At 46.7% G+C, this 27,781-nt stretch overlaps 1 protein-coding gene across 1 annotated transcript in view; it reads left to right on the forward strand.

Annotated features, from left to right (window-relative positions):
- The window catches only part of ACSF3 (acyl-CoA synthetase family member 3), a 59,049-nt gene that overhangs the window by 16,871 nt on the left and 14,397 nt on the right, over positions 1 to 27,781 (forward strand). Inside the window, exons 3-6 of the mRNA XM_082269607.1 lie at positions 695 to 849; positions 3,352 to 3,497; positions 14,191 to 14,303; positions 18,970 to 19,096. Of these exons, the coding sequence (XP_082125733.1) occupies positions 695 to 849; positions 3,352 to 3,497; positions 14,191 to 14,303; positions 18,970 to 19,096 (541 nt within the window). The remainder of the gene's footprint in view (positions 1 to 694; positions 850 to 3,351; positions 3,498 to 14,190; positions 14,304 to 18,969; positions 19,097 to 27,781) is intronic.

Genomic DNA, 27,781 nt, shown 5'->3' on the forward strand with positions numbered 1-27,781 from the left:
GAGTTGGGTTATTTTTCGTCTGACACCACTTGCAACAAAACTGAATGACTATAGCAGAAGGCGGGAGTATACCCCCTGGGGCTGGCGTGGTAAAGCTTTTTCCTGCCTAGTGTTTTACTCCTGTAGGGGGCAGCATAACCCAATGATCAAGAAGATTCTGTAGCTGTCCCTGTCAATGAACATCACAGAAAAGGATTTTACAGTAAGACAAAAATCCAATTTCTCTTACGTCCTCCGACAGTCGCCGCCCACTTGTACCGTCTTCACCAATGGGGTATTGACTTCATCTCCACAGGAGTAACTAGGCATAAGACTTGTTAAAAACAAAATATTTACATAGACACACCTATGGGGGCTGTCCCACTGGTCCAATACCCCTCCTACAATAGCCATCCCAACTCAGTTTGGTAGCAAGCAGTTAAGTGTATAAGAACCCCAATAGAGGGGCGGGGGCGGCGACTGTCGGAGGACTCAGAGAAAGGAATTTTACGGTAAGATTTTATAAAAATTCCGTTTTTTGTGCTAATCCAGGGTGGATGGACAGAATGGATCAGGTGTATTTAGGAGGTAAAGTAGCCCCAAAGGGACCTCAGAAGAGACCATCATGCAGGTGACCCAGACGCCTTTGGGTTTAATAATATCAGCATGTTCAGTAGACTGGAATGATTAACCCTTCTTGTCCTCCATTTTTTAGGTATGGGAACACCTTCTTAGCAGAGAAGTTCCTTCTATCAACGTCTTCATGGCTGTTCCCACCATCTACAGTAAACTGATTGAATACTACCATCTCCATTTCACTCAGCCACACGTTAAAGACTTTATACGAGCCGTCTGCCGGGAGAAGATCAGGTATGATGGCTCTGTTTCAAAAGTTACATAGTTAGTCAGGTTGAAAAAAGACACAAGTCCATCTGGCTCAACCAATAAAACACAGTAAAGAAAACCCAACCATAAAATCCCATATACACAATCCTATACCCGCCCCAACCATACCATCCCATCTACACAATCCTATACCCGCCCCAACCATACAATCCCATATACACAATACTATACCCGCCCCAAACATACAATCCCATATACACAATCCTATACCCGCCCCAAACATACAATCCCATATACACAATCCTATACCCCCCCCAACCATACAGTCCCATATACACAATCCTATACCTGCCCCAACCATACAATCCTATATACACAATCCTATACCCTCCCCAACCATACAATCCCATATACACAATCCTATACCCGCCCCAACCATACAATCCCATATACACAATCATATACCCTCCCCAACCATACAATCCCATATACACAATCCTATACCCGCCCCAACCATACCATCCCATCTACACAATCCTATACCCACCCCAACCATACAATCCCATATACACAATCCTATACCCGCCCCAAACATACAATCCCATATACACAATCCTATACCCACCCCAACCATACAATCCCATATACACAATCCTATGCCCGCAGTTGATTCAGAGGAAGGCGAAAAACCCCAGCAAAGCATGATCCAATTTACTACAGCAGGGGAAAAATTCCTTCCTGATCCCCTGAGAGGCAATCTGATATTCCCTGGATCAACTTTACCTATAAATATTAGTACCCAGTTATATTATTTACAGCTAGGAAAGAATCCAGGACTTTTTTTTTTTAAAGCAATCCAGTGAGCTGGACAGAGCCACCTTTGGAGGGAGTCTATTCCACATTATCACAGCTCTTACTGTGAAGAAGCCTTTCCGTATTTGGAGACTAAATCTCTTTTGGTCTAGACGTAAAAAGAGTGCACCCTTGTCCTGTGATGACTTTAAAGTGAATAACTCAACACCAAGTTCACTATATGGACCCCTCATGTATTTATACATGGAGATGATATCCCCCCCCCTTATGTATTTATACATGGAGATCATATCCCCCCTTATGTATTTATACATGGAGATCATATCCCTCCTTATGTATTTATACATGGAGATGATATCCCCCCCTTATGTATTTATACATGGAGATCATATCCCCCTTATGTATTTATACATGGAGATCATATCCCCCCTTATGTATTTATACATGGAGATCATATCCCCCTTATGTATTTATACATGGAGATCATACCCCTCCTTATGTATTTATACATGGAGATCATATCCCCCCTTATGTATTTATACATGGAGATCATATCCCCCCTTATGTATTTATACATGGAGATCATATCCCCCCTTATGTATTTATACATGGAGATCATATCCCCCCTTATGTATTTATACATGGTGATCATATCCCCCCCTTATATATTTATACATGGAGATCATATCAAAGAAGCTGAGGGTAAAGGTGATGGACGGGCCAAGCATGTCTCCAGACCTAAACCCTATTGAGCATCTGTGGGGATCCTCAAACAGAAGGTGGAGGAGCGCAAGGTCTCTAACATCCACCAGCTCTGTGATGTCATCATGGAGGAGGGGAAGAGGACTCCAGTGACAACCTGTGAAGCTCTGGTGAACTCCATGCCCAAGAGGGTTAAGGCAGTGATGGAAAATAATGGCGGCCACACAAAATATTGACACTTTGGGCCCAATTTGGACATTGTGTCACTTAGGGGTGTACTCACTTTTGTTGACATTAATGGCTGTGTGTTGAGTTATTTTGAGGGGACAGTAAATTTACACTGTTATACAAGCTGTACACTCACTACTTTACATTGTAGCAAAGTCTCATTTCTTCAGTGTTGTCACATGAAAAGATAGAATAAAATATTTACAAACATGTGAGGGGTGTACTTACTTTTGTGAGATACTGTATATTCAAATGTATAATGTATATTAAAAAAAAAAGGACAACTAATACTATAGTATAAAGCCTCTTTCACACGGGCGCTCCGTATGTCCGTATATCACCACATCCGTTTGCGGGTGATATACGGACATAATGCATGTCTATGGGATTGCGGATGTCAGTGGATTACCATCCGCTGACTTTCGATTTGCGTCCTTTCAGTTCTGTTCGGTGTTTTGTAACGGAACAGAACCCTATTTTTCTTCCGTTTAAAAAACGGAAAGGACGCAAAATCGGATGTCAGCGGTGTCATCCGCTGACATCCGCAATCCCATAGACATACATTTTGTCCGCATATCATCCGCAAACGGATGGGATGATATGCGGACATACGGACCAAGTGTCGTCCGTGTCCGTATAAAAAAAAAAGTGCCGGAGCGTATCGAAATACGGTCCGCTCCGTGTGAAAGAGGCCTAAGAGCCATTTTCAAGATCAACTGAATGCTAACTTACAGATTGCCTGAATGCTTTGTGGTCTTGACAAGATACAATTCCTCCCATCAGGTTAATGGTGTCTGGTTCCTCAGCTCTGCCTGTGCCAGTTCTGGAACAATGGCGGGAGATCACCGGTCACACACTTCTGGAGAGATACGGCATGACAGAAATTGGCATGGCTTTAACCAATCCGCTAAATGGACCAAGAGTGCCAGGTAAGTTGCATACCTGGTAGTTGCCTAGGTGTTTTATAAAATGCAGTTCAGGCTGCAATATTCTCCTCCTCTCCGGTGCGGTTTCTTGTAGACTAGCCTGCTGTGAGGTCCACCACTGTTCCACTCCTAGGTTGAATGACACCTAGTGTCCTTGAATCCACTTCATCTGAGTGCAGGGTGACATGGACCCGCTCCTTGGGGGACATCACCATGGGGATTCTACATGCAAAGTATATTGAAACACTTTACATCATAAAGGTCACCCAGTGTCAGTGGTAGGATTAGTGCCCCATTATTTGTCTCAGTGGGAGGAATAGTACCCCATCATTGGTGTCAGTGGGAGGAATAGTGCCCCATCATTGGTGTCAGTGGGAGGAATAGTACCCCATCATTGGTGTCAGTGGGAGGAATAGTGCCCCATCATTGGTGTCAGTGGGAGGAATAGTTCCCCATCATTGGTGTCAGTGGGAGGAATAGTGTCCCATCATTGGTATCAGTGGGAGGAATAGTGTCCTATCATTGGTGTCAGTGGGAGGAATAGTGTCCCATCATTGGTGTCAGTGGGAGGAATAGTGTCCCATCATAGGTGTCAGTGGGAGGAATAGTGTCCCATCATTGGTGTCAGTGGGAGGAATAGTGTCCTATCATTGGTGTCAGTGGGAGGAATAGTTCCCCATCATTGGTGTCAGTGGGAGGAATAGTGTCCCATCATTGGTGTCAGTGGGAGGAATAGTGCCCCATCATTGGTGTCAGTGGGAGGAATAGTGTCCCATCATTGGTATCAGTGGGAGGAATAGTGCCACATCATTGGTGTCAGTGGGAGGAATAGTGTCCCATCATTGGTATCAGTGAGAGGAATAGTGCCCCATCATTGGTGTCAGTGGGAAGAATAGTGTCCCATCATTGGTGTCAGTGGGAGGAATAGTGTCCTATCATTGGTGTCAGTGGGAGAAATAGTGCCCCATCATTGGTGTCAGAGGGAGGAATAGTGCCCCATCATTGGTGTCAGTGGGAGGAATAGTACCCCATCATTGGTGTCAGAGGGAGGAATAGTGCCCCATCATTGGTGTCAGTGGGAGGAATAGTGCCCCATCATTGGTGTCAGTGGGAGGAATAGTGCCCCATCATTGGTGTCAGTGGGAGGAATAGTACCCCATCATTGGTGTCAGTGGGAGGAATAGTGTCCCATCATTGGTGTCAGTTGGGAGGAATAGTGTCCCATCATTGGTGTCAGTGGGAGGAATAGTGCCCCATCATTAGTGTCAGTGGGAGGAATAGTGCCCCATCATTGGTGTCAGTGGGAGGAATAGTGCCCCATCATTGGTGTCAGTGGGAGGAATAGTGCTCCATCATTGGTGTCAGTGGGAGGAATAGTGCCCCATTGTTGGTGTCAGTGGGAGGAATAGTGCCCCCATCATTGGTGTCAGTGGGAGGAATAGTGCCCCATCATTGGTGTCAGTAGCAGGAATAGTCCCCCCATCGTTGTTGTCAGTGGGAGGAATAGTGCCTTTTAAGCAAAGGGCTGCAGTCGGCCCACGGGCAACAGTTTGGAGACCACTGGTTTAGGGTATGTATAAGGGATATAAAAGAAAGGGTGGAGGTTAGTTATTGGAGTTCTGCTTGGAATAATGTTTGATATCTGCCTGTAGTTCAGCTTTCTAGTTTATTTAAATTAAATCAATGAAAGCTGCCATTTTGCAGTTGATAGCTCCATACACCATCCAATTTTCCCAAAAGTCATCGGAATACCCCAGCCCACTCAGCCTTTCATTTTTTAATTTATGCCACAAAATGAGTTAGCAGGAAAGATGGATATTGAATGTCAGCATTCAGAAATGTGCAAAATTTGCTAGATGTGTTGGAAAGATTATAATCCTGCTCCATCTAACAATGGGATTGATTCCTGTATGGCCGGGGTTTGCTGAGATTGATAGGTGGATGGCTGGAGTTTGCTGGGATTGATGGGTGGATGGCCAGGGTTTGCTGGGATTGATGGGTGGATGGCCGGGGTTTGCTGGGATTGATAGGTGGATGGCCAGGGTTTGCTGGGATTGATGGGTGGGATGGCCAGGGTTTGCTGGGATTGATAGGTGGATGGCCAGGGTTTGCTGGGATTGATAGGTGGATGGCCGGGGTTTGCTGGGATTGATAGGTGGATGGCCAGGGTTTGCTGGGATTGATGGGTGGATGGCCAGGGTTTGCTGGGATTGATGGGTGGATGGCCAGGGTTTGCTGGGTTTGATGGGTGGATGGCCAGGGTTTGTTGGGATTGATAGGTGGATGACCGGGGTTTGCTGGGATTGATGGCTGGGATGGCCAGGGTTTGCTGGGATTGATGGGTGGGATGGCCAGGGTTTGCTCGGATTGATGGGTGGATGGCCGGGGTTTGCTGGGAATGATAGGTGGATGGCTGGGGTTTGCTGGGATTGATGGTTGGGATGGCCAGGGTTTGCTGGGATTGATGGGTGGATGGCCAGGGTTTGCTCGGATTGATGGGTGGATGGCCGGGGTTTGCTGGGAATGATAGGTGGATGGCTGGGGTTTGCTGGGATTGATGGTTGGGATGGCCAGGGTTTGCTTGGATTGATGGGTGGATGGCTGGGGTTTGTTGGGATTGATGGGTGGATGGCCAGGGTTTGCTGGGATTGATGGGTGGATGGCCAGGGTTTGTTGGGATTGATAGGTGGATGGCCAGGGTTTGCTGGGATTGATGGGTGGATGGCCGGGGTTTGCTGGGAATGATAGGTGGATGGCTGGGGTTTGCTGGGATTGATGGTTGGGATGGCCAGGGTTTGCTTGGATTGATGGGTGGATGGCTGGGGTTTGTTGGGATTGATGGGTGGATGGCCAGGGTTTGCTGGGATTGATGGGTGGATGGCCAGGGTTTGTTGGGATTGATAGGTGGATGGCCAGGGTTTGTTGGGATTGATGGGTGGATGGCCAGGGTTTGCTGGGATTGATGGGTGGATGGCTGGGGTTTGCTGGGATTGATGGGTGGGATGGCCAGGGTTTGCTGGGATTGATGGGTGGATGGCTGGGGTTTGCTGGGATTGATGGGTGGGATGGCCAGGGTTTGCTGGGATTGATGGTTGGGATGGCCAGGGTTTGCTGGGATTGATGGGTGGATGGTAAGGCTTTGGAAGGCGGAGGTTGAAATAACATCTCCGGCTGTTTATACCCAAGCCTCGGAGTGTGGAAGGAGTTAACTCTGCTGCCTTTGCCTGAGTTTCTCTCTCTGTTCACGCACAGAATTATGAATTATTCATGGGCAGCTCACGCCTCTCCGGGTCTAATCAGGGCTTTAATTGGAGGTTTAGATCACAGTTGGCTAATGGCTGCTCCAGCAGGGACCTGGTGCATTGTGACAGGCGGATCACAGTGTGTCTTATCACCGGCCTGTCTCAATTCTCCTAGGGCCCCTCCACACACAGCAGCATGTGGACCCCCCTGAGCCCAGCACATGCAGCATCCTCAATTACACAGCTCTGCTCTCCCCGCCAGCCTCAGCGAGGAGGGGGGGGGGGGCGTCTGCTAGTTCTGTATACAGAGGTGATAGGTGTTGGGTTTTAGCTCATAGTTTTTGAGGCGCAGCATATTTTCTGTGCAGAATGTGGCAAAAAAACAAATCCATGGCGTGATTCCAGAAAGAGTTATCAACTGCAAGTTCACAAAAACCTCCTTTTCCTTATTCAGGTCTGTCTCTTTGTATAAATGCCCCTATGAGAGGGTAACTTTCCTGCCCCCACCTGAACATCAAAGGGTACGAAAAGTCTTGCCTTGTGTATTATATTAACATTTATTCTCATGTCATGTCAAAACATTCCTTAAAGTGATTCTAAAGGATAACAAACATTATACTTACCTGCTCTGCTCTGTGTAATGGTTTTTCACAGAGCAGCCCTGATCTTCCTCTTTAGGGGTCCTCAGCCAGTGCTCCTGGCACCAACCCCTCCCCCCCTTCCCGAGTGCCCACTATAGCAAGCCGCTTGCTATGGGGGCACTCATGCAGGCTCGCTCCCGAGCGTGGATCGGCCCCGCCCCTGTTTTATCAGAATAGCGCTACCTATCAGATTCTGTAACCGGAAGTGATGTTCGGACAAGAGCAACTTACTGCGCATGCGCCATGGGTTTTCCAACATGGCCACTATGCGTTCCAATAGGTTTTCTTTTTTATTCCATAATGGGTTTCCTAATGTGACAGAACTGAGGGGGGACATGATAGCAATTTATAAATATCTTAATGGGGATCTCAGCTTAGAAAAAAAGCTGTTCAGTCGAAGGGATTGCATGAGGACTCGAGGGCATACAATGCGATTAGAGGAGAAGCGTTTTAACCTCAGGCAACGCAGGGGGTTCTTTACTGTTAGAGCTACAAGATTGTGGAATTCTCTACCACAAGAGGTGGTTTCAGCGGGAAGTATGGTGACTTTCAAAAGACTCTTAGACGTACATCTCAAGGATCAGAACATTCAGGGGAATGAGAGATGATTACAGCCACACACACCTACACAGGTTGTACTGGATGGACTATTGTCTTTATTCAACCTCACCTACTATGTAACTATGAACAGAAAGCAGCGGCGGACATCTTCTTACACCCACCCAAGTCTTGAATTTTACATTTATTTTAGCAGTAAACTCTCCTTATATACTGAATAACAGTATTACATTTCTATTATTATAGTAATATAGTAAATATAGTGAGAAACCTGCAGGTAGAAGGTGGCGACGGCCATCTTGGTACACCCCGCACTGCTCGGTGACAAACTTATTATATCGAGAAATAGACTGTTACTCGGTGGCGGTGAAATCGTCTATTTCAGTATATAAGGTGAGTTTACTGCTAAAATAAATGTAAAATTCAAGACTTGGGTGGGTGTAAGAAGATGACCGCCTCTGCTTCGTGTTCTGTCACATTAGGAAACCTATTGGAACGCATGGCGGCCATGTTGGAACGCATGGCGCATGAGCAGTAAGTTGTTCTAGTCTGTGGACTTTTTCTTACACCCACCCAAGTCTTGAATTTTACATTTATTTCAGCAGTAAACTCTCCTTATAGACTGAAATAGACGATTTCACCGCCACCGAGTAATAGTCTATTTCACTATATAATCAGTTTGTCACTGAGCAGGGAGGGGTGTACCAAGATGGCCGCCACCTTCTACCTGCAGGTTTCTTGCTATACTAGAATACAATAATAATAGAAATGTAATACTGTTATTCAGTATATAAGGTGAGTTTACTGCTAAATTAAATGTAAAATTCAAGACTTGTGTGGGTGTAAGAAGATGTCCGCCGCTGCTTCGTGTTCTGTCACATTGGGGAACCCATTGGAACGCATAGCAGCCATGTTGGAACACATAGCGGCCATGTTGGAACGCATGGCGCATGCGCAGTAAGTTGTTCTAGTCCGTACGTCACTTCCAGTTGCAGAATCTGATAGGTAGCGCTATTCTGATAGAACACCCCCACTCTCTGCTCACTGGATGTGATTGACAGCAGCAGGAGCCAACGGCTCCAGTGAGGGGCGGAGAGAGCCGCTGCTCTTGTCCACAGTGCTGGACCGAGATTGGGCTCAGGAAAGTAAAAGTGGAGGAGGGGGGGAGCTGCATCAAGAAGGTTGTCTTAATGAACAGAATATATTAAGGTAAAAAAAATCTTACCCTTTAGAACCAATTTGAAGCTGAATTCTTGGCAGGTGTAAAAAGATACCGAGTAATGTAGGTATTTGTTAAACAATTATTAAATGTATTTTTAATTGCAGATAATGTAATTGCCTGCATTTGTTATCAGCCCCCGCTGTACAGCATCACTTAGACTGGGAGAAGGAGAAGGTACACTTTGGACCAATCAGATGTTCTGCAAGCACGCATGCTGACAAGGAACACACTGACAGAATGAGAGGGGGGTGGGGTGACCTAATCAGCTTGTTGCTGCTCCTTTACTGTCTAGATAACGTAACTCAAAGCTAGAGTGCTATACCATGAGGATTAATAGTGGCGAGTTTTAGAGTGATTGCGAATTGTGGCGATTATAAATCGCCAAATGTGATTGGAGCCATAAAAGGTGCTGCTCAATGCAGGGGAACCCGCTAATAAAAACTGCCTGGATTGAGCTCAGAGCTGCCGGTTGATAAGGACGTGGTGGGTGCCAGCTCCTTAACAACCAGCTTTTCTCTGGTTGTCAAGGACAACAGCTGGTGCCAGCCCCAGCTAGTATTCGTTAAATCCCTCCCCTTATTGATGGAATGTTTTTGTTTACATTTTGATTTTTTTTTTTTTTTCATGCAGTATTTACTAAGCATTTTGTACGGCTCAAAGAAATGAAAGGAACGCTTTGTAATCAGAGTGTAGTATCAAGTCAATTAAATCCCTGGGATATTGATCTGTTCAGTTAAGTAGCAGAAGGGGTTGTTAATCAGTTTCAGCTGCTTTGGTGTTAATGAAATTAACAATAGGTGCACTAGATGGGCAGCAATGAGAAGACCTTACTAAACAAGAATGGTTTTACAGGTGAGGCCACTGACATTTTTTTTCCCCCTACTCATCTTTTCTGACTGTTTTTCACTAGTTTTACATTTGGTTAGGGTCAATGTCACTACTGGTAGCATGAGGCCATACCTGGACCCTATAGAGGGGGTCAGTGTCACTACTGGTAGCATGAGGCCATACCTGGACCCTATAGAGGGGGTCAGTGTCACTACTGGTAGCATGAGGCCATACCTGGACCCTATAGAGGGGGTCAGTGTCACTACTGGTAGCATGAGGCCATACCTGGACCCTATAGAGGGGGTCAGTGTCACTACTGGTAGCATGAGGGCATACCTGGACCCTATAGAGGGGGGTCAGTGTCACTACTGGTAGCATGAGGCCATATCTGGACCCTATAGAGGGGGGCAGTGTCACTACTGGTAGCATGAGGCCATACCTGGACCCTATAGAGGGGGTCAGTGTCACTACTGGTAGCATGAGGCCATACCTGGACCCTATAGAGGGGGTCAGTGTCACTACTGGTAGCATGAGGCCATACCTGGACCCTATAGAGGGGGTCAGTGTCACTACTGGTAGCATGAGGAGATACCTGGACCCTATAGAGGGGGTCAGTGTCACTACTGGTAGCATGAGGCGATACCTGGACCCTATAGAGGAGGTCAGTGTCACTACTGGTAGTATGAGGCCATACCTGGACCCTATAGAGGCTGCACAGGGAGTCCAACTCCTCCAGGATGGCACATCAATACGTGTCATTACCAGAAGGTTTGCTGTGTCTCTCAGCACAGTCTCAGGAGCATGGAGGAGATTCCAGGAGACAGGCAGTTACTCTAGGAGAGCTGGACTGGGCCGTAGAAGGTCCTAAACCCATCAGCAGGACCGGTATCTGCTCCATTTTGCAAGGAGGAACAGGATGAGGACTGCCAGAGCCCTACAAAATGACCTCCTGCAGCCACTGGTGTGAATGTCTCTGACCAAACAATCAGAAGCAGATTTTATGAGGGGGGCCTGAGGGCCCGACGTCCTCTAGTGGGCACTGTGCTCACTGCCCGGCACCGCGGAGCTTGATTGGCATTTGACATTGATCACCAGAATTGGTAGCTCCACCACTGGCACCCTGTGCTTTTCACAGATGAGAGCAGGTTCACCCTGAGTACATGTGACAGATGTGAAATGGTCTGGAGAAGCCGTGGAGAACGTTATGCTGCCTGTAACATTGTTCAGCATGACCGGTTTGGTGGTGGGTCAATGATGGTCTGGGGAGGCATATCCATGGAGGGATGCACAGACCTCTACAGTAGGGATTGACCGATTATCGGTTTAGCCGATATTTTCTTAGGGTAGGGCTGCCTTCGGAGGGGAAGGAGGGGATGGGTATTAGAGCGCCACCTGATTACACAAAGAGCAGGGTTCTTCTGCTTACCCGGTGCAGGCGCTCTCATACGAAGTCCAGCCTCCTGGACCGGCTCCTACCTATGATAGACAGCACACTGGTGACGTCTATCATAGGAGGCGGTCCAGGAGGCGGGACTTTGTATGACAGCGCCTGCGCCGGGTAAGCAGAAGAACCTTGTTCTGTGTAATCAGGCGGCGCTCTAATCCCCATGCACTGGTCACTCTGCATTGATGGGGGCATTGGTCACTCTGCATTGATGGGGGCACTGGTCACTCTGCATTGTTGGGGGCACTGGTCACTCTGCATTGATGGGGGCACTGGTCACTCTGCATTGATGGGGGCACTGGTCACTCTGCATTAATGGGGGCACTGGTCACTCTGCATTAATGGGGGCACTGGTCACTCTGCATTTTTGCGGGCACTGGTCACTCTTCATTGTTGGGGGCACTGGTCACTCTGCATTGATGGGGGCACTTGGTCACTCTGCATTGATGGGGGCACTGGTCACTCTGCATTAATGGGGGCACTGGTCACTCTGCATTTTTGTGGGCACTGGTCACTCTGCATTTTTGTGGGCACTGGTCACTCTGCATTGTTGGGGGCACTGGTCACTCTGCATTGATTGGGGCACTGGTCACTCTGCATTGATGGGGGCACTGGTCACTCTTCATTGATGGGGGGCACTGGTCACTCTGCATTGATGGGGGCACCGGTCACTCTGCATTGTTGGGGGCACTGGTCACTCTGCATTGATGGGGGCACTGGTCACTCTGCATTGATGAGGGCACTGGTCACTCTGCATTGATGGGGGCACTGGTCACTGTGCATTGATGGGGGCACTGGTCACTCTGTATTGGATGTGACTGAATGTGCAGAATATCGGCCCATATCGGTCGATACCGATACGTGGTGACCAAAATATCGGTATCGGCCCTGGAAACCATATTGGTCTATCCCTAGTTCATACCAGTATAGATCCTAACACATTACCCAGTCCATACCAGTATAGATCCTAACACATTACCCAGTCCATACCAGTATAGATCCTAACACATTACCCAGTCCATACCAGTATAGATCCTAACACATGACCCAGTCCATACCAGTATAGATCCTAACACATTACCCAGTCCATACCAGTATAGATCCTAACACATTACCCAGTCCATGCCAGTATAGATCCTTATACGTTACCCAGTCCATACCAGTATGGATCCTAACACATTACCCAGTCCATACAAGTATGGATCCTAACACATTACCCAGTCCATACCAGTATAGATCCTAACACATTACCCAGTCCATACCAGTATAGATCCTAACACATTACCCAGTCCATACCAGTATAGATCCTAACACATTACCCAGTCCATACCAGTATGGATCTTAACACATTACCCAGTCCATACCAGTATAGATCCTAACACATTATCCAGTCCATACCAGTATAGATCCTAACACATTACCCAGTCCATACCAGTATGGATCTTAACACATTACCCAGTCCATACCAGTATAGATCCTAACACATTATCCAGTCCATACCAGTATAGATCCTAACACATTACCCAGTCCATACCAGTATAGATCCTAACACATTACCCAGTCCATACAAGTATGGATCCTAACACATTACCCAGTCCATACCAGTATAGATCCTAACACATTACCCAGTCCATACCAGTATAGATCCTAACACATTACCCAGTCCATACCAGTATAGATCCTAACACATTACCCAGTCCATACCAGTATGGATCTTAACACATTACCCAGTCCATACCAGTATAGATCCTAACACATTATCCAGTCCATACCAGTATAGATCCTAACACATTACCCAGTCCATACCAGTATGGATCTTAACACATTACCCAGTCCATACCAGTATAGATCCTAACACATTATCCAGTCCATATCAGTATAGATCCTCCTAACACATTATCCAGTCCATACCAGTATAGATCCTAACACATTATTCAGTCCATACCAGTATAGATGCTAACACATTATCCAGTCCATACCAGTATAGATCCTAACACATTACCCAGTCCATACCAGTATAGATCCACACACATTAACCAGTCCATACCAGTATGGATCCTAACACATTTCATAAAAAATAAGGGTAATTGGAACTGCCTTAGGTAATGGACTAGGGTGTAAACAGTGGTAAATAGAACTGATATATAAGTATGACCCATTCCATACCAGTATAGATCCTAACACATTACCCAGTCCATACCAGTATAGATCCTAACACATGACCCATTCCATACCAGTATAGATCCTAACACATTACCCAGTTCATACCAGTATAGATCCTAACACATTACCCAGTCCATACCAGTATAGATCCTAACACATGACCCATTCCATACCAGTATAGATCCTAACACATGACCCATTCCATACCAGTATAGATCCTAACACATTACCCAGTCCATATCGGTAGAGATCCTAACACATTACCCAGTTCATACCAGTATAGATATCCAGCATGATATTTTTCCCCATTAAGCTCTGATGTGTTTTCAAAGTGTTCCTTTCATTTTTATGAGCAGTGTATTTTTTCGATAAATAATACTGCATAAACCTGCCGTGAATTTTTCATATTGCATGAGATATTTGGGTAAAATGTGTCACATGACCCTGATATCTCATGCGATATCCTTTTATGAATTGACCGCATATAGTATAGTAAAAGAGGAAAAGTTAAATTATTTTTTTTTTGTATGTATGTAGCAGCCATGCATACCAGGCTAAATGACATATAGTCACATGTATTTTCTCATCTGTCTTTCAGGATCAGTGGGCAACCCCTTACCTGGCGTAACAGTCCGTATCACTACTGAGGTGCCTCAAAAGCATGGCATGTCCTACACTGTCTTTGCTGAAGGAAATGTCAATGGAACCAAGGTATGTGAGAGAGGGAGCAGACCCTCCGCCTGACCCAGGGGCGTAATTACAGGGGTTGCAATTGAAACCGGGCCCCATGCTTCAGGGGGCCTGTGCAGCTTCCCTGTACACCTGGATAGGAGGGGCGGCGGGGGCAGCATGTAGAGAAATCACTGTCCTCCTCTTTCCTCCTGTATCTGCAGGAGGAAAATGGAGGAGATTGGTTCCTCTGTATGCTGCCCCCGTCACTCCTACTATCCAGTTCATTTGTATTCTGCTGTCTGCTGCCCCCCCCCCCCCATTGTGCTCCCTCCCCTCTCCTGCCAGCTGGTGATGTGTCACAATAGAGAACCAGGAAGGGGTCGGTAAATATGTAATTTACCAGCTCCTTCCTTTTCTGAATGGACAGAGTCATAGTCAGTGACATTGTAAAAAAAAATAAAATGATAAAAAATAATACAATTAAAATACCAAAAAATTAAATCTACTGACACCAGTGGGTGAACTTCCAGGATCGCAAAGGTCACACTTGCAACCGGGCCCTGGCATTCCACCACCGTGGGGAGGCCCCAAGATGGCAGGAAGGGGGCCCACTGCAGAACTTGTGAAAGAGTCCTGCTGCGGGACTGTGGTAAAGGGCCCCGCAATAAGAGTAAAGGGCCCCAGGATCAGTGGGAAGAGCCCCAGGCTTGAAGGGAAGGGCCCCGGCCAGGGGGCCCTTCATGGTTTCTTGCACCAGGGCCCTGAAGGTTCTAGTTACGCCTCTGGCCTGACCCATAACTGCAACCTCCAGCAAGGTCATTTAAATACCCCCCCCCCCCCCCGAACTTTACGTAGCTAATCAATAAAAAGTCTGCTGAATACTGGTGGAATGAGTTATTGTGGGATAGGGGATGATTAAGGCTGAACTTCAGGAACTGCGCACCCCGGTATACAAACTGCGAGAGTTCAGCCGAGGTTATCATCAAAGTTTAGTTGGCAAGAGGAGTCTTTGGCAATCTGTTTTTTTACCATAGACGTTCCCCATACTTCCGAAAGGCATGTTAGGCTCAGCAGGGAACAAGATTGGCTTCTGATTTTATTTATTCTTTCAACAGATGGCTGTAAGTGAAATGACACCATCACAACTTGTTGAGTTTTTTTTTCTCTCCCGGCAGAAATATTGCAACATCAATATTAATTTGGAAATAAAATTTCACTGAGAATTAATATTCATGTGTGTAAAGAAAAAGCAACTAATCCAAATAGCTCATTTGGCTATATAACAAGCAGCTAAGGTTATGTGGAGAGTGCAGCAACCCAGAGAAAACCGTATGCAGTTCATTGAAGACAGATCAGTGATAAATGATTTCTGATTGGTTGCGGTGGTTGCAGTCAGTTGTTGCACACTTCCCATTGCCCTAAGACCGGTTTCACACTGTTGCGCTTTAAAACATGCTAGGCCCTTTAAAAAAACACGCATAGCACGTTTTAATTGCGTTGTGTTAAAATTTTACGTATCGCACATGCAATAAATAGCTGGTTGTTTGGGACGGCGGTTGGTGCTGGCTCTGCTATTCACTGGGTAAAGTGGTTCTAAAGGCAGAAGGTGCATTCTATGCATTAAGATAAAAAGCTTTCTGTGTACAGCAGCCCCCCTATTATTTACCCGAGTCCCCTCTCTATCCAGCGATGTTGCACAAGAGACTGGGCTGTCCAGGACTCTCCCTCCTCATTGGCTGAGACAGCAGCAGGCGCCATTGGCTCCCACTGTAGTCAAAGCCAGTGAGCCAATGAAGAGAGAGAGGGGGCGGGGCTAAGTGGTAGCTCCATGTCTGAATGGACACGCAGTGCAGCGGCTGCTTGCTGTGGGGGCACTCGGCAGGAGAGAGGGGCCAGAAGCACCGACAGGGGACCCGAGAAGAGGAGAATTGGGGCTGCATTATGCAAAACCATTACACAGAGCAGGTAAGTATAACATGTTTGGTTTTTTTTAAACAAAAAAAAAACATGAGACTTTAGTATCACTTTAGGTAGCCGGCACCCACCAATGTCCTTAAAGCGGAGGTCCAGCCTCAAAATCGAAAAAATCAATTTTGGGCCATCCGCTTGCTTTTGGTCACCTGAAAAAGAAATGGATTCTCCCAATTTTTTTTTTTTGGTCACTTACTATGGTATTGAAGAAAATATACTCACCTTCCTTCCACTTCCTCCCTCTGCGGCCGCGGCCCGCGCCGTCACTTCCTGCTTGCATTGACTCCTGGGAGCTGAACATCATCGCTCCCAGGAGTCAATGCACCTGCACCGGCCCCGCTCCTCACTTCCAGTGCAGGCGCGGCATTCCCTGCTAAACAGCTTCTGGGCATGCCCAGAAACTGTGCAGGGATGCTGCGACTGCACCGGAAGTGACGAGCGGTGCAGTGCATTGTGGGACTCCGACGTCACCGAAGAGGCCGCAGAAGAGGACGCGTTGGCTTCAGCTGCCCACACCTGAGATGGCAGCGCTGGAGAAGAACTTTTCAGGGTAAGTATTTCTTCTTACAGGTAAGTGCGACCTGGGACAGTTCAGAGGCTATCCATTATGGAATGTACTAACCCTGACTGTCCCGGGGGTATTTTTATCTAAATTTGACCCCCGAGGCCGGAACTCCCCTTTAACAACTAGTGAATAGCAGAGCCGACACCCGCCAGTGTCTTTAACAACCAGTGATTGGCTTAAACAATATCTATTCACTGGTCGTTAATGGGTGCCAGCTCCATTATTCACTGGTTGCTAAGGATGCCGTACAACAACCAGCATCTTTTTTTTTTTTTTTTTTAATTGCCATGTAACCTCCAAAAGTGCACCATAAAAAAAGTACCCTAGGTGTGTCTTTGGTGCGTATCTATCTATTGACTATAAATGGAAGCTGCATTTTTGGTGCACTTTTTAAAAAGTGCAGCAATGTGAAAAGTCCCCCAGCCTGTAATGGAGTTACAGGTTTTTTGGGGGACAGGGGGGTGCGAGTACCGATTTTTATCAGTTCCAACATCCACAATCCTTGCCTAGGTGAGGATGAGGCCCTTGCCCTGCACATCTCCTCCCTCAGCCTCCTGGGACGTGTGACTAGGAGCCTGCAGGACCATTTACAAAGCGCCACGCGAGCTTACACATGCGCAGTGAGAAGTTGGCTGTGGTTCCTCAGGAAGCCAAAACCAGCTGCTGTATCCAAGATGGTGGCACTAGGGACCCACAGTGATAAGAAGAACCTGCTTCTGAAAGACAGTGTTGGCCCCTAGGCACTACTGGGTACCTGATTTTTAAAAGTCAGCAACTACAGATCTGTGTAGATACCTTATTTCAGTCCTCCCCCAGTCTGGTAATGTGATGGAGAAGCGGTGGCTCCCCCTATGTCCTGGAGCAGCTGCTGCAGGGGAGAGCAGGCAGTGTTGCCAATAATGGAAGTCGAAGAGTGACATCACTGCTCCCGAAATTCAGCCCTGTTGTCGAGCGCTCCATGACAGAAGCGGACTGAAATCAAGTATTTACACAGTTCTTTTTTTACCAGCACTATACAGCAAATGTAGGAGGAGCAGGGAGGCAGTGGTTTTAAGTAGGGATCAACCGATTATCGGCAAAGCCGATATGCACTTTCCCCGATATATCGGAATTGGCCACCAAGGTGGCCGATATTGCCGATATTTCGGAAAGTGCTGTACCGGAGTGATCCCTGCAGCTAGAGGCATCACCCCGGTACCGGCGTCCATAGCCGATGGTCGGCTGTCTTGTAATGACAACCGATGCAGCTGAGAAGCCTCTCGGCTGTCATTACAAGGAGCGGGAGACCCAGGCAACCAGCCTGCACGGCCGCCAAAGACCCGATCAAAGCCGCATTCGGCTCTGATCTGGTCTCCATGTAAAACCCCGGAAGTGATGTCATGACATCACTTCCGGGTACTCGGCGCCAAATTTTAAAAAATTACAGCATTCAAAACAGCCAAACTTGGCGTTTTGAATACTTTTAAGTGCAGAGGAGGACCCCCAGCTCCCTCCACAAGAGTACCTGTCAAGTGATAAAAATAAAAAAAATATTTTTTTGTAAATGTATTAAAATATCGGCCAATACCGATATGTAATGGCCAAAATATCGGTATCAGCAACGAAAAACCGATATTGGTCGATCATTAGTTATAAGCGTATTTATTTGTAGCCTTTACCTCCATTTTAATTGGAAATAAATTATTTTAGCAGCACTTCATTGTAAAGTGCACAAATAGCCTACTTTTCTAATAAAGACAAGTTCTGCCGTAATATTGGGTTTACCATTACAAGAAAAAATTAACCCTCCCCTCTTCCTATAGGCCAGCCACAGGAGGGGTTAAATGCACCAGTTGGGGAGGTAGGGGGAGCGCCATCCTGCACAGAGATACAGGATGTAAGTTTTGAGTTATTGTTTTCACGCCTTTTCTTTCCGAACCCCCCCCCCCGAAACCCTCTCCCTTCTATTTCTGCCAACTGGCGCCCAGCCTGTGCCAAGACTCCCAACTGGCAGATGCTGCATGCAGCAGATGTTTTCCTAAAGATGTGGGAGCGTTACCAAAACTTTAGAAAGCACACAAAGTCACCACCAGCTGTACGCAGGGAGAGTGTGTGTCTGTTTGCATTGGGAGGGCGCCCAGGTGTGGGGGGCGTTCTTACATAAGCTCATCTGAGGCTTGTATTTTTTAGGTCTCTCCGGGATTTCAGGACAGAGAAGGGGAACTGCAGGTCCGCGGGCCAGCTGTGTTTAAAGAATACTGGAATAAGGTGCAGGAGACGAGGGAGGCGTTTACACCCGATGGCTGGTTCAAAACAGGTAACAGAGCTACGTATTCATTAAGGCTTGTTTAAAATGTGGCATTGGATGCGCTTTTTTAAAGTACTCTGAATGCCAATCAAAGCTCCTGTCACTAAATAAAATGGTCACCTTACAGTCCTGGTCACACGTTGTTTGCCTCTCTTCAAAAATTATTCCCCGTTTTGCTTTCTTGGTGCTTCAAAGTGTCTCCAAGGCCTCCATAGAAGTCTATGACAACGTTCGCTAACAGCACCTGAAGCTTTTGAGGAGCTTTTATTCAGCTTTAGCTTTGCTTTGGAGGTATTGCAGGTATGAGATATCCCAGGATGCAGGATGGGAAACCAACAAGCGAACCAGAAAGACTTAATCAGCAGTCACTTCTGATTAATGTTTATATATTCTAGGAGTGCCCGCCGCTGGGACCACTTCCCATACTTGCGATCAAGAGCTTTCCGATCATGTGACCGATGTGACAGCCAATCACAGCAGTCACATGACGTAAATGCCTGCCTCCCGGCATTTAGAAGCTCTTAAAGGGCCTGGAGGTGGTGGCGGAAAGGGGTTAATAAACTTTTCCCGTGTAAACTTCTATCCATTGTGTATAGTTGTGCAGAATCGTATAATTCAGGGTGAGGGTGAATTCTGGAGCTTAGTCGGTCAGGTCTTGGAGACGATGAGTATGGTCTTCCATTTATAATGATAAAGGGACTAACTGGCAGCTGCAGTTTGTTAGGTTCATTGATCGCCAGGCTCCTGGGACCCTCGCACAGGATACAGAGAATTGCAACAGACAACCAGACCAGCGCTGAGCTTCCATCAGATGCGTCCTGATGGAACATTCACTGATTTTCAATTCTCTTTGTTGTTTTAGCACAAACAGACAATCGCACTACAGAGGAATCGGTACGAGATCATTTTCTATAAGTTGCTTGCCCGGCGTGCACTGAATGCGCATGCGCAGTGGGCAGGGAGCCCCCAAGGGGCTGCTTATTTAGGAACAGACAGTCAAGTTCCCTGATATATAGAAAGCTTAAACTGTAAGTTACACTGACCTCCCTTGTGCTCCTCACTAGGGAACACCGCAGAGAATCTCATCTCCGCGCTGTAGCTGCTGTCTTTAGTAGCGGCATTCTGTTGCGCAGCATTTTAAACTGCAGTAGCCCATAGACCACAAGAGGACGACCAACCCCCCCCTTTCCCCCGGGGGGGGGGGAGGCAAGGTTTCTCCGCAGCATTTCGAATGAAGGACACAAAGAAGGTCCGCGTTGTTCACTAATTACACTTCCCCAGGAGGGAACAGCATTGTGGAATTCTCCTTTGAACCTTTCGCTGCCAGAGCAGTTTTTGCATAATTTGCACAAGTGTTTAACGGAGAAGTTCACTTTTCCAAAAAAAAATGAACAAAAATAAATGCAGATTGTTTTGCATGTAAAAAAAATATGCACCCGCGATCAGCACATGGTGGGTGTAATGCCACGGTCCTGCAGACTGTCTGTGTAGCTCAACTAGTAACAGTGCTGTACCACTTACAATAATATAAGAATATATATATATATATATATGTGCATAAATGATAGAATACCCTCAGCAGAGGTTATATGTGACACTCAATAATACATTGCATACAAAAAAAAGATGTATATGTGACCAATCAAGAGTCCATAAACACTGTCTCAAAAATGTGTGCAATATAACAAAAAGTGCAGTAATAAAAGTCAGAGGCGTAACTACAACCTTCAGGGCCCCGGTGCAAGAAACCATGAAGGGCCCCCCTGGTCGGGGCCCTTACCTTCAAGCCTGGGGCTCTTCCCACTGATCCTGGGGCCCTTTACTCTCATTGCAGGGCCCCTTATCACAAGTTCTGCAGTGGGCCCCCTTCCTGCCATCTTGGGGCCTCCCCACGGTGGTGGAAGGCCAGGACCCGGTCGCAAGTGTGACCTTTGCAATCCTGGAAGTTCACCCACTGGTGTCAGTAGTTTTTATTTTTTTAGTATTTTAATTGTATTATTTTTTTATCTTTTTATTTATTTTTTTTACAATGTCACTGACTATGACTCTGTCCATTCAGAAAAGGAAGGAGCTGGCAAATTACATATTTACTGGCCCCTTCCTGGTTCTCTATTGTGACACATCCCCTGCAGCAGCCAGCAGGAGAGGGAGGGAGCACATTGGGGGGGACCAGGGGAGCACACAGGGGCCCAGAGACAGCAGAACACAAGTGAACTGGATAGGAGGAGTGGCGGGGGCAGCATACAGAGGAACCAATCTCCTCCATTTTCCTCCTGCAGCTACAGGAGGAAAAAGGAGGACAGTGATTTCTCTACATGCTGCCCCCCCCCACATCCAGGTGTACAGGGGAGCCGCACAGGCACCCTGGAGCATGGGGCCCGGTTGCAAAAACCCTTGTAGTTACGCCCCTGATAAAAGTGCTGGTGAACTTCTTCCAAAGTAAAGTGCTTGTGCGCTCCTCCACCATAAAAGGATGGCCGCTCACCTCCTGTTCCGACCCCCGTATCACCAGCGGGTCAGAACCAGCAGTTCCCCTCTGGGGATAAAAGGCAATCCTGATATCGGTAGATGTAAATAGATCCAAGAGATGTCGATCCTCACACTCTTTAAATGTAATCAATGTAAATGTATAGAAGGTAGATGAGTGGATGGTAGGTAGAGAGATTTATGAATATAGTATAGAGTAAATGTATAGAATGTAGATGAATGGATCTATGGTAGATAAACTGATGGATAGAGAATAAATGAATACATAGTAGATAAATGAATAGGATAGAGGGAGATCTATAGAAGGTCGCTATGTATGTATAGAAGATAGATGAATGGATACACAGTAGATAGATATTTTATTTATGAATATAAGATATATGTGAATGTACAGATGGTGGATGAATGGATAGATAGGTTTATTGATGGATGGATGGTAAAGATAGATGTATAGAAAGGTAAATGAATAGGATATAAAAATGAATAGAATATAAAGATGAATAAGATGGATAGATACACTGAACTTAGGAAGACAAAGATACGGAAAGGATATAGAAATGTTTTAAAAGATTGATAGATTGAGATTTCTTTTTTCCATTAACAAGCCCCAGCGATATCCAGAGAAAACTTCTTCCATGGAAGTTTTACAGAGAAGTAGAATATTGATCAGACGGTGTTTTTTACAAAGCTTTATTTTTTCCCTGTGTGCTATGATTTTATTTGCCTCCACCTGCGCTCCGCCGTGTTCACTTACTTCAACTAACCAACAGGAAAAGCTCGCTGTGTGCGTCTGTAATTCTGCATTGTGCCGGGTGGATTCCTGTGCAGCTCCGGCCTGCCCCGGGGTCCCCTGAGCCTCTTCACCCCCCTGAGTCCCCGTGCGAACAGATTCCACTACTGTATCAATCTTGTTTAATAGAGTGGAAGGGTTATTGGCGGGTGGCAGGACGGGAGCAGCCGCGAGATGGATGACTCGGCTCCCCCCGCTGGCCGTGCTGATGTACAATGAAATATTTATGATTTATTCCGGCTAATAAACTGAAATGAAGAGCGTGATGTATGTGAGCAGATGGAGGACTATTGATGCGGCTCCTTATGTTTGGAGGAGGGAGGGGGATTTTGGGGGATGCCACACGCACATACAAGAGGCACTGTCAGAGAGGATTCAGCTCCCCGCTGAGAAGTGAGGGAGGTCGTGGGCCTGACTCTAATATATTTCCACATACAGTGCAGAAGAAAGGAATCTTTTGCATCTGGTCATTCATTTTAATGACCATAAAAATGAGAAAACAATCGCCGCCCGCGATGAATGACCATTTTTAGTCCTGCCTGGTTATCATTGACTGTATGGAAAGCAGATTTTCTGTTTCACATCCAAGATGATGTCAGCTGTTCAGTTTGCTTTAAATCCCTTGGACTGCCCTTAGTCACTTATTTATTAAATATTAGAGAGATGGATTGTTACAATTGTCCATTGCAGGTACGCACCAATCAGAATTGATTATTAGAGCAAAACTTCACCTGCACCCCTCCCGCCCCCCATTGGATTTTTTTTCTGCAGTCCTTAGGCTTGTCCAGTGATGTCATAGGTCATTCTTTTTTTTTTTATTATATACATTTTATTATTTTGCATTATACTTGTTACAAACTTTAGTTCTAAATTTGAAACAAATTCCAAAAGAAAAAAGAACGCATCCATAGTAAAAAAGAATACCATCATTCTTATAATCCTAAGAAACACAAGTATAATAAATACCTCCCATCCCAACTCCTCCTCTCACTTCCTTTATCCGATCCCTATTCTCGTCCCTCCTATAGGGGTCTTTCTTCTTAGCTGGTGATGCTCTTTATGTCTAGAGGTGAGTTGAAGAGGTTCTAACACTTTAAATCCCTTGTACTGCCCTTAGTCACTTATTTCTTAAATATCAGAGAGATGGATTGTTACAATTGTCCATTGCAGGTACGCACCAATCAGAAATAATTATTTGAGCAGAACTTCACCTGCACCCCTCCCACCCCCATTTGATTTTTTTTTAACAGCCTATACATCTTTTTTTTTTTTTCTGCAGTCCTTAGGCTTGATGTCATGGGTCTTTATTCTTAGCTGGTGATGCTCTTTATGTCTAGAGGTGAGTTGAAGAGGTTCTAACACTTACCTTACACCCCACTCCAGCCGGCTCCAGCGCGCTCCTCTTTTGCCCCAAGTTCTAGTCTGTAGGTGGAGCCTCAGCATCATCACGTACAATACCAGTACAATACAATACAAGGACAATAACCATGTATTGTACACTGAGGAGGCTGCTTACAGAGCAGCAGCAGGGGACCAGTCACATCGCTGGACAGGAGCTGACTGGCAACTTTCGACTCAGGGGGCAATTACAAACCAGAGGCCCATGGTGCAGCAACTCAGCCCCCCTCCCACTCTCCCTCCTCCCGGCCTCCTCCTGACCCGCATTCCAGGCTAAAGCTTCACTCCAGGTACTCTCTACTCACTGACTGAATTCTGGGATAGAAGAGTCCCCAGTGTGGTATGAAACCAGCCTCTGCTCAGACACAGTTTACACCATCCATGCTGGGGGTGGGAGGTCTGCGCTCTGTCCTTGTCTTCAACCCACACTCAGTAGGTAAGCAGTGGGGACTTTTTACTCTTCTTCACCAGGAATCCTTTAGGAATGTCTTTGGCAGAAGCAGTGCAGCCTTTTTATTGGGCATCAGAGCAGCCCAGGGGGCAATTGCCCTCCTGGTCCAGTCCTCCCCTGTCGCTGGAGCAAGGAATAAGGTGCAACCCTAGACCTAACGAGCACTTAGACTTTGGGGTGAAAGCGGGCCCACTGCAAGGGTGGATTTTTTAATTTTCCTGGAGTTGAGCCTTAAAGCCCAACTCTGGGCAAAAAAATAAAAAGGTTTTCCTTCCAGTGGGGCTGTGCCTGCTGTCCCTGCAGGGATTAATGCTCATTTTCTATAGGGGAGAGGAGAAAGCCTCAAAGTGGTTGTAAAGGCACAACGTTTTTTATCTTCTATGCATGAAGGTAAAAAACCTTCTGCGTGCAGGAGCCCCCCAGACCCCCCCCCCCCAATACTTACCTGAGCCCTATTGCAATCCAGCAATGTCCACGAGAGCCTTGCCTCTCCGGGGACTCGCACTACTGATTGGCTTTTGGGAGAAGCAAGAGCCATTGGCTGTCAATCATAGCCAGTGAGCCAATCAGGAGATGGAGAGGGTGGGGCCGAACCACGGCTTTGTGTGTGAATGGACACACACACAGCTGCAGGTTGGGAGCGCGCCTGCTTGGGTACCCAGCAGGTGGGAGGAGCCAGGAGCGCCAATGAGAGACCAGAAATGAGGAGGACCGGGGCTGCTCTGTGCAAAACCATTACACAGAGCTGGTAAGTATAACATGTTTGTTAGTTAAAAAAAAAAAAAGCTATAGTATTACTTCAAGCTGGCCATACGTTATACTTGTATACTATATTATAATATTTTCTTATTTCATTTACCTTCAACTATATAGGGCCTGCCTGTTTGCATACAAATTGAAAGTGTTTAGGTTTGACCTCATACCAGCGGCGGCTGGTGCTCCATGGGCCGGGAGGGCGGCAGACGGACCACACCATACCCCTCCCCCCCTCCTGGACCACACCAAGCCCGCACACACAATACCCACCGGTCGCCGACTCACTCACCGTGAACATGTAGGGGCAGGCAGCAGCGGCGACGGCTTCTCCTCAGTCTCCTGCGTCTCCTCCCTTCCTCCTCAGCCAATGGCATAGCTTCTCCTTTCGGCCAGGAGGAGGATCCTTTTGACAATAGCGTATATTCAATCGCTATTGTTACACAACAGGGTGGGCTTGGGGCGCAGTGCTCTGCGCCCTGAGCCCACCCTTTTTTGAAACCTATTAGAGCCTCTGGCTCTAATTACGTGCTTCAAAAAAAAAAAAAAAACCCTAGATTAGGGGGCCAGACGCATGGATTGGGGGGGGGGGTGGCACCCCTGCACCCCCAATGGATGGGCCTCATATTATATGGTTTTGATAAGTCTAAAGGAAAATTGTACAAAACTATTGTATAATGTATGGCCAGCCTTATACTCTCCTGATCCTCTGCTCCACCGTCAAACGGCGCTCCCCCATTATCCAGCATTAGACTGTTCCTCACATCCAGAGCAGGTCTATGGAGCCTGCTCTGGGCTTGATGACATCAGGGACAGTCCAGCCTTCAAGACCACTAGAGTGCAGGAGCTGCAGGCACTGGTCTTGTGCAGGGAGGATCAGGTAAGTATGTCTCCTATCATCTTTCCCCTAGAGTTTAGACAGAAACGAGCAATTAACTCTTGCAGGGAAAACTTTTTTTTTTCTTTGTCCAGAGTTTAAATGACAGTTTTATCCTTCTCCAGCTGCCCAGACAGATTCTTAGTTATCAGCCATGAGGTCAGCCAGGAGAGAGGTCAGTTTTCCTTTGGCGCTTACAGGTTTAAATGGTGTAAATTGTACCTATTAAAAAAAAAGTTAGAACTGACCGGTGCCGCAGCCCATGTAACTTCACATCCAGTGGCTACATGCGATTAGGTTTGCATCTGGGTGGTGCTCATCTGTCCCTAACCGCATGCTACCTTTGGATGTGCGATTACATGCAAACAGCTGTAGTGGCTGTCAGCCTGTCATTGATTGGTACAGGCTTCCTGGCTGCAACTGATCGCATACCACATATGATCCATGCCACAGCTTTCTTGCTGCACAATGGCCCTAATCACTGATGTGAATGAGCCCAGTGAAGGTTCAGATTCTTACAAATCCCCTTTGTCTCTTTAATTTCATATCTGCCAGTATGGTAATGCAGCCAATTGGATTATGTCTTTCACTTTCTAGCATGCACCAGAAAATAGCAGCTGGAATCTGATTGGTTGTGGTGTTCAATAATAGCGCTTTTGTTCTCAAAATCAGCCACTGAGTGCTTGTCTCTGCTTTTGTCGCCTTTTTTCAATGCCATCGAAGTGAGAGACGTGCATGAAAGCTGTTTTTTTTTTTTTTTTGCCCAACCCATCCCAGGCGCTCAATGCCCAGGCAGACTACTCCGGGAAGCAGATGATGTGTACAGCTCTTAATTCATCCCAAGCCCCCACCCTTCCACCCATGGGAGCACTGTTGTGTTTACTACCTCAGAGACATTGGTGTGCAGGCTGTGGATAGATTATCTCAGTGCCTTTTACAGGTTAGGACAGATCGCTGTGTTTATTACAAGGCAGACAGGAATGATAACTGTAAACAGTCAGAGGAGATGGATATGTCTGGGAGAACCTGAGGGTGATGGATGGGGCAGCCAGTGTTGGGTCAAACAAATAGGACAGTCAGGGATGGGCATAAGTGGAACCAGTGCATGGACATGGGACAAGTATAGGTGGGACAGATAGCATTGGGTCAAACAAATAGGACAGTCTGGGATGGGCGTAAATGGATCTGGTGCATGAGTATTGGACCAGTGTAGGTGGGACTGCCAGGGCTAGGTCAAACAAATAGGGCAGTTTAGGATGGGCGTAAATGGAACTAGTGCATGAGTATTGGACCAGTGTAGGTGGGACTGCCAGGGCTAGGTCAAACAAATAGGGCAGTTTAGGATTGGCATAAATGGAACTAGTGCATGAGCATGGGACCAGTGTAGTTGGGACTGCCAGGGTCAAGTCAAACAAATAGGGCAGTTTGGGATGGGCGTAAATAGAACCAGTGCATGGGCAGGGGACAAGTGTAGGTGGGACAGCCAAAGTCAGGTCAAACAAATAGGGCAGTTTGAGATGGGTGTAGTGAAACAGGCAGCATGGGACAAGTGTATTTGAGACAACCAGGATAAGGTCAAAGAAATAGGGCAGTTTTGGATGGGTGTAAATGGGACCAGTGTAGTTGGGACAGTCATGGTCAGGTCAAACAAATAGGACAGTCTGGAATGGGTGCAATTTGGAGCAGCCTATGGGCATGGGACCAGTGTAGGTGGCACATTCAGGGTCAGGTCAAATAAATGGTCTGGGATGGGTGTAAATAGATCCGATGCATGGGCATGGGCAAGTGTAGGGCAGTTTGGAATGGGGGTAAATGGAACTAGTGAAAAGGCATTGGACCAGTGTTGGTGGGACAGCCAGCATGGGGTCAAACAAATAGGATAGTCTGGGATGGGCGTAAATGGATCTGGTGCATGAGCATGGGACAAGTGTAGGTAGG

This window comes from Pelophylax lessonae (assembly GCF_965119305.1).
Source record: "Pelophylax lessonae genome assembly, chromosome: 10".
Taxonomy (NCBI): Eukaryota; Metazoa; Chordata; class Amphibia; order Anura; family Ranidae; genus Pelophylax; species Pelophylax lessonae.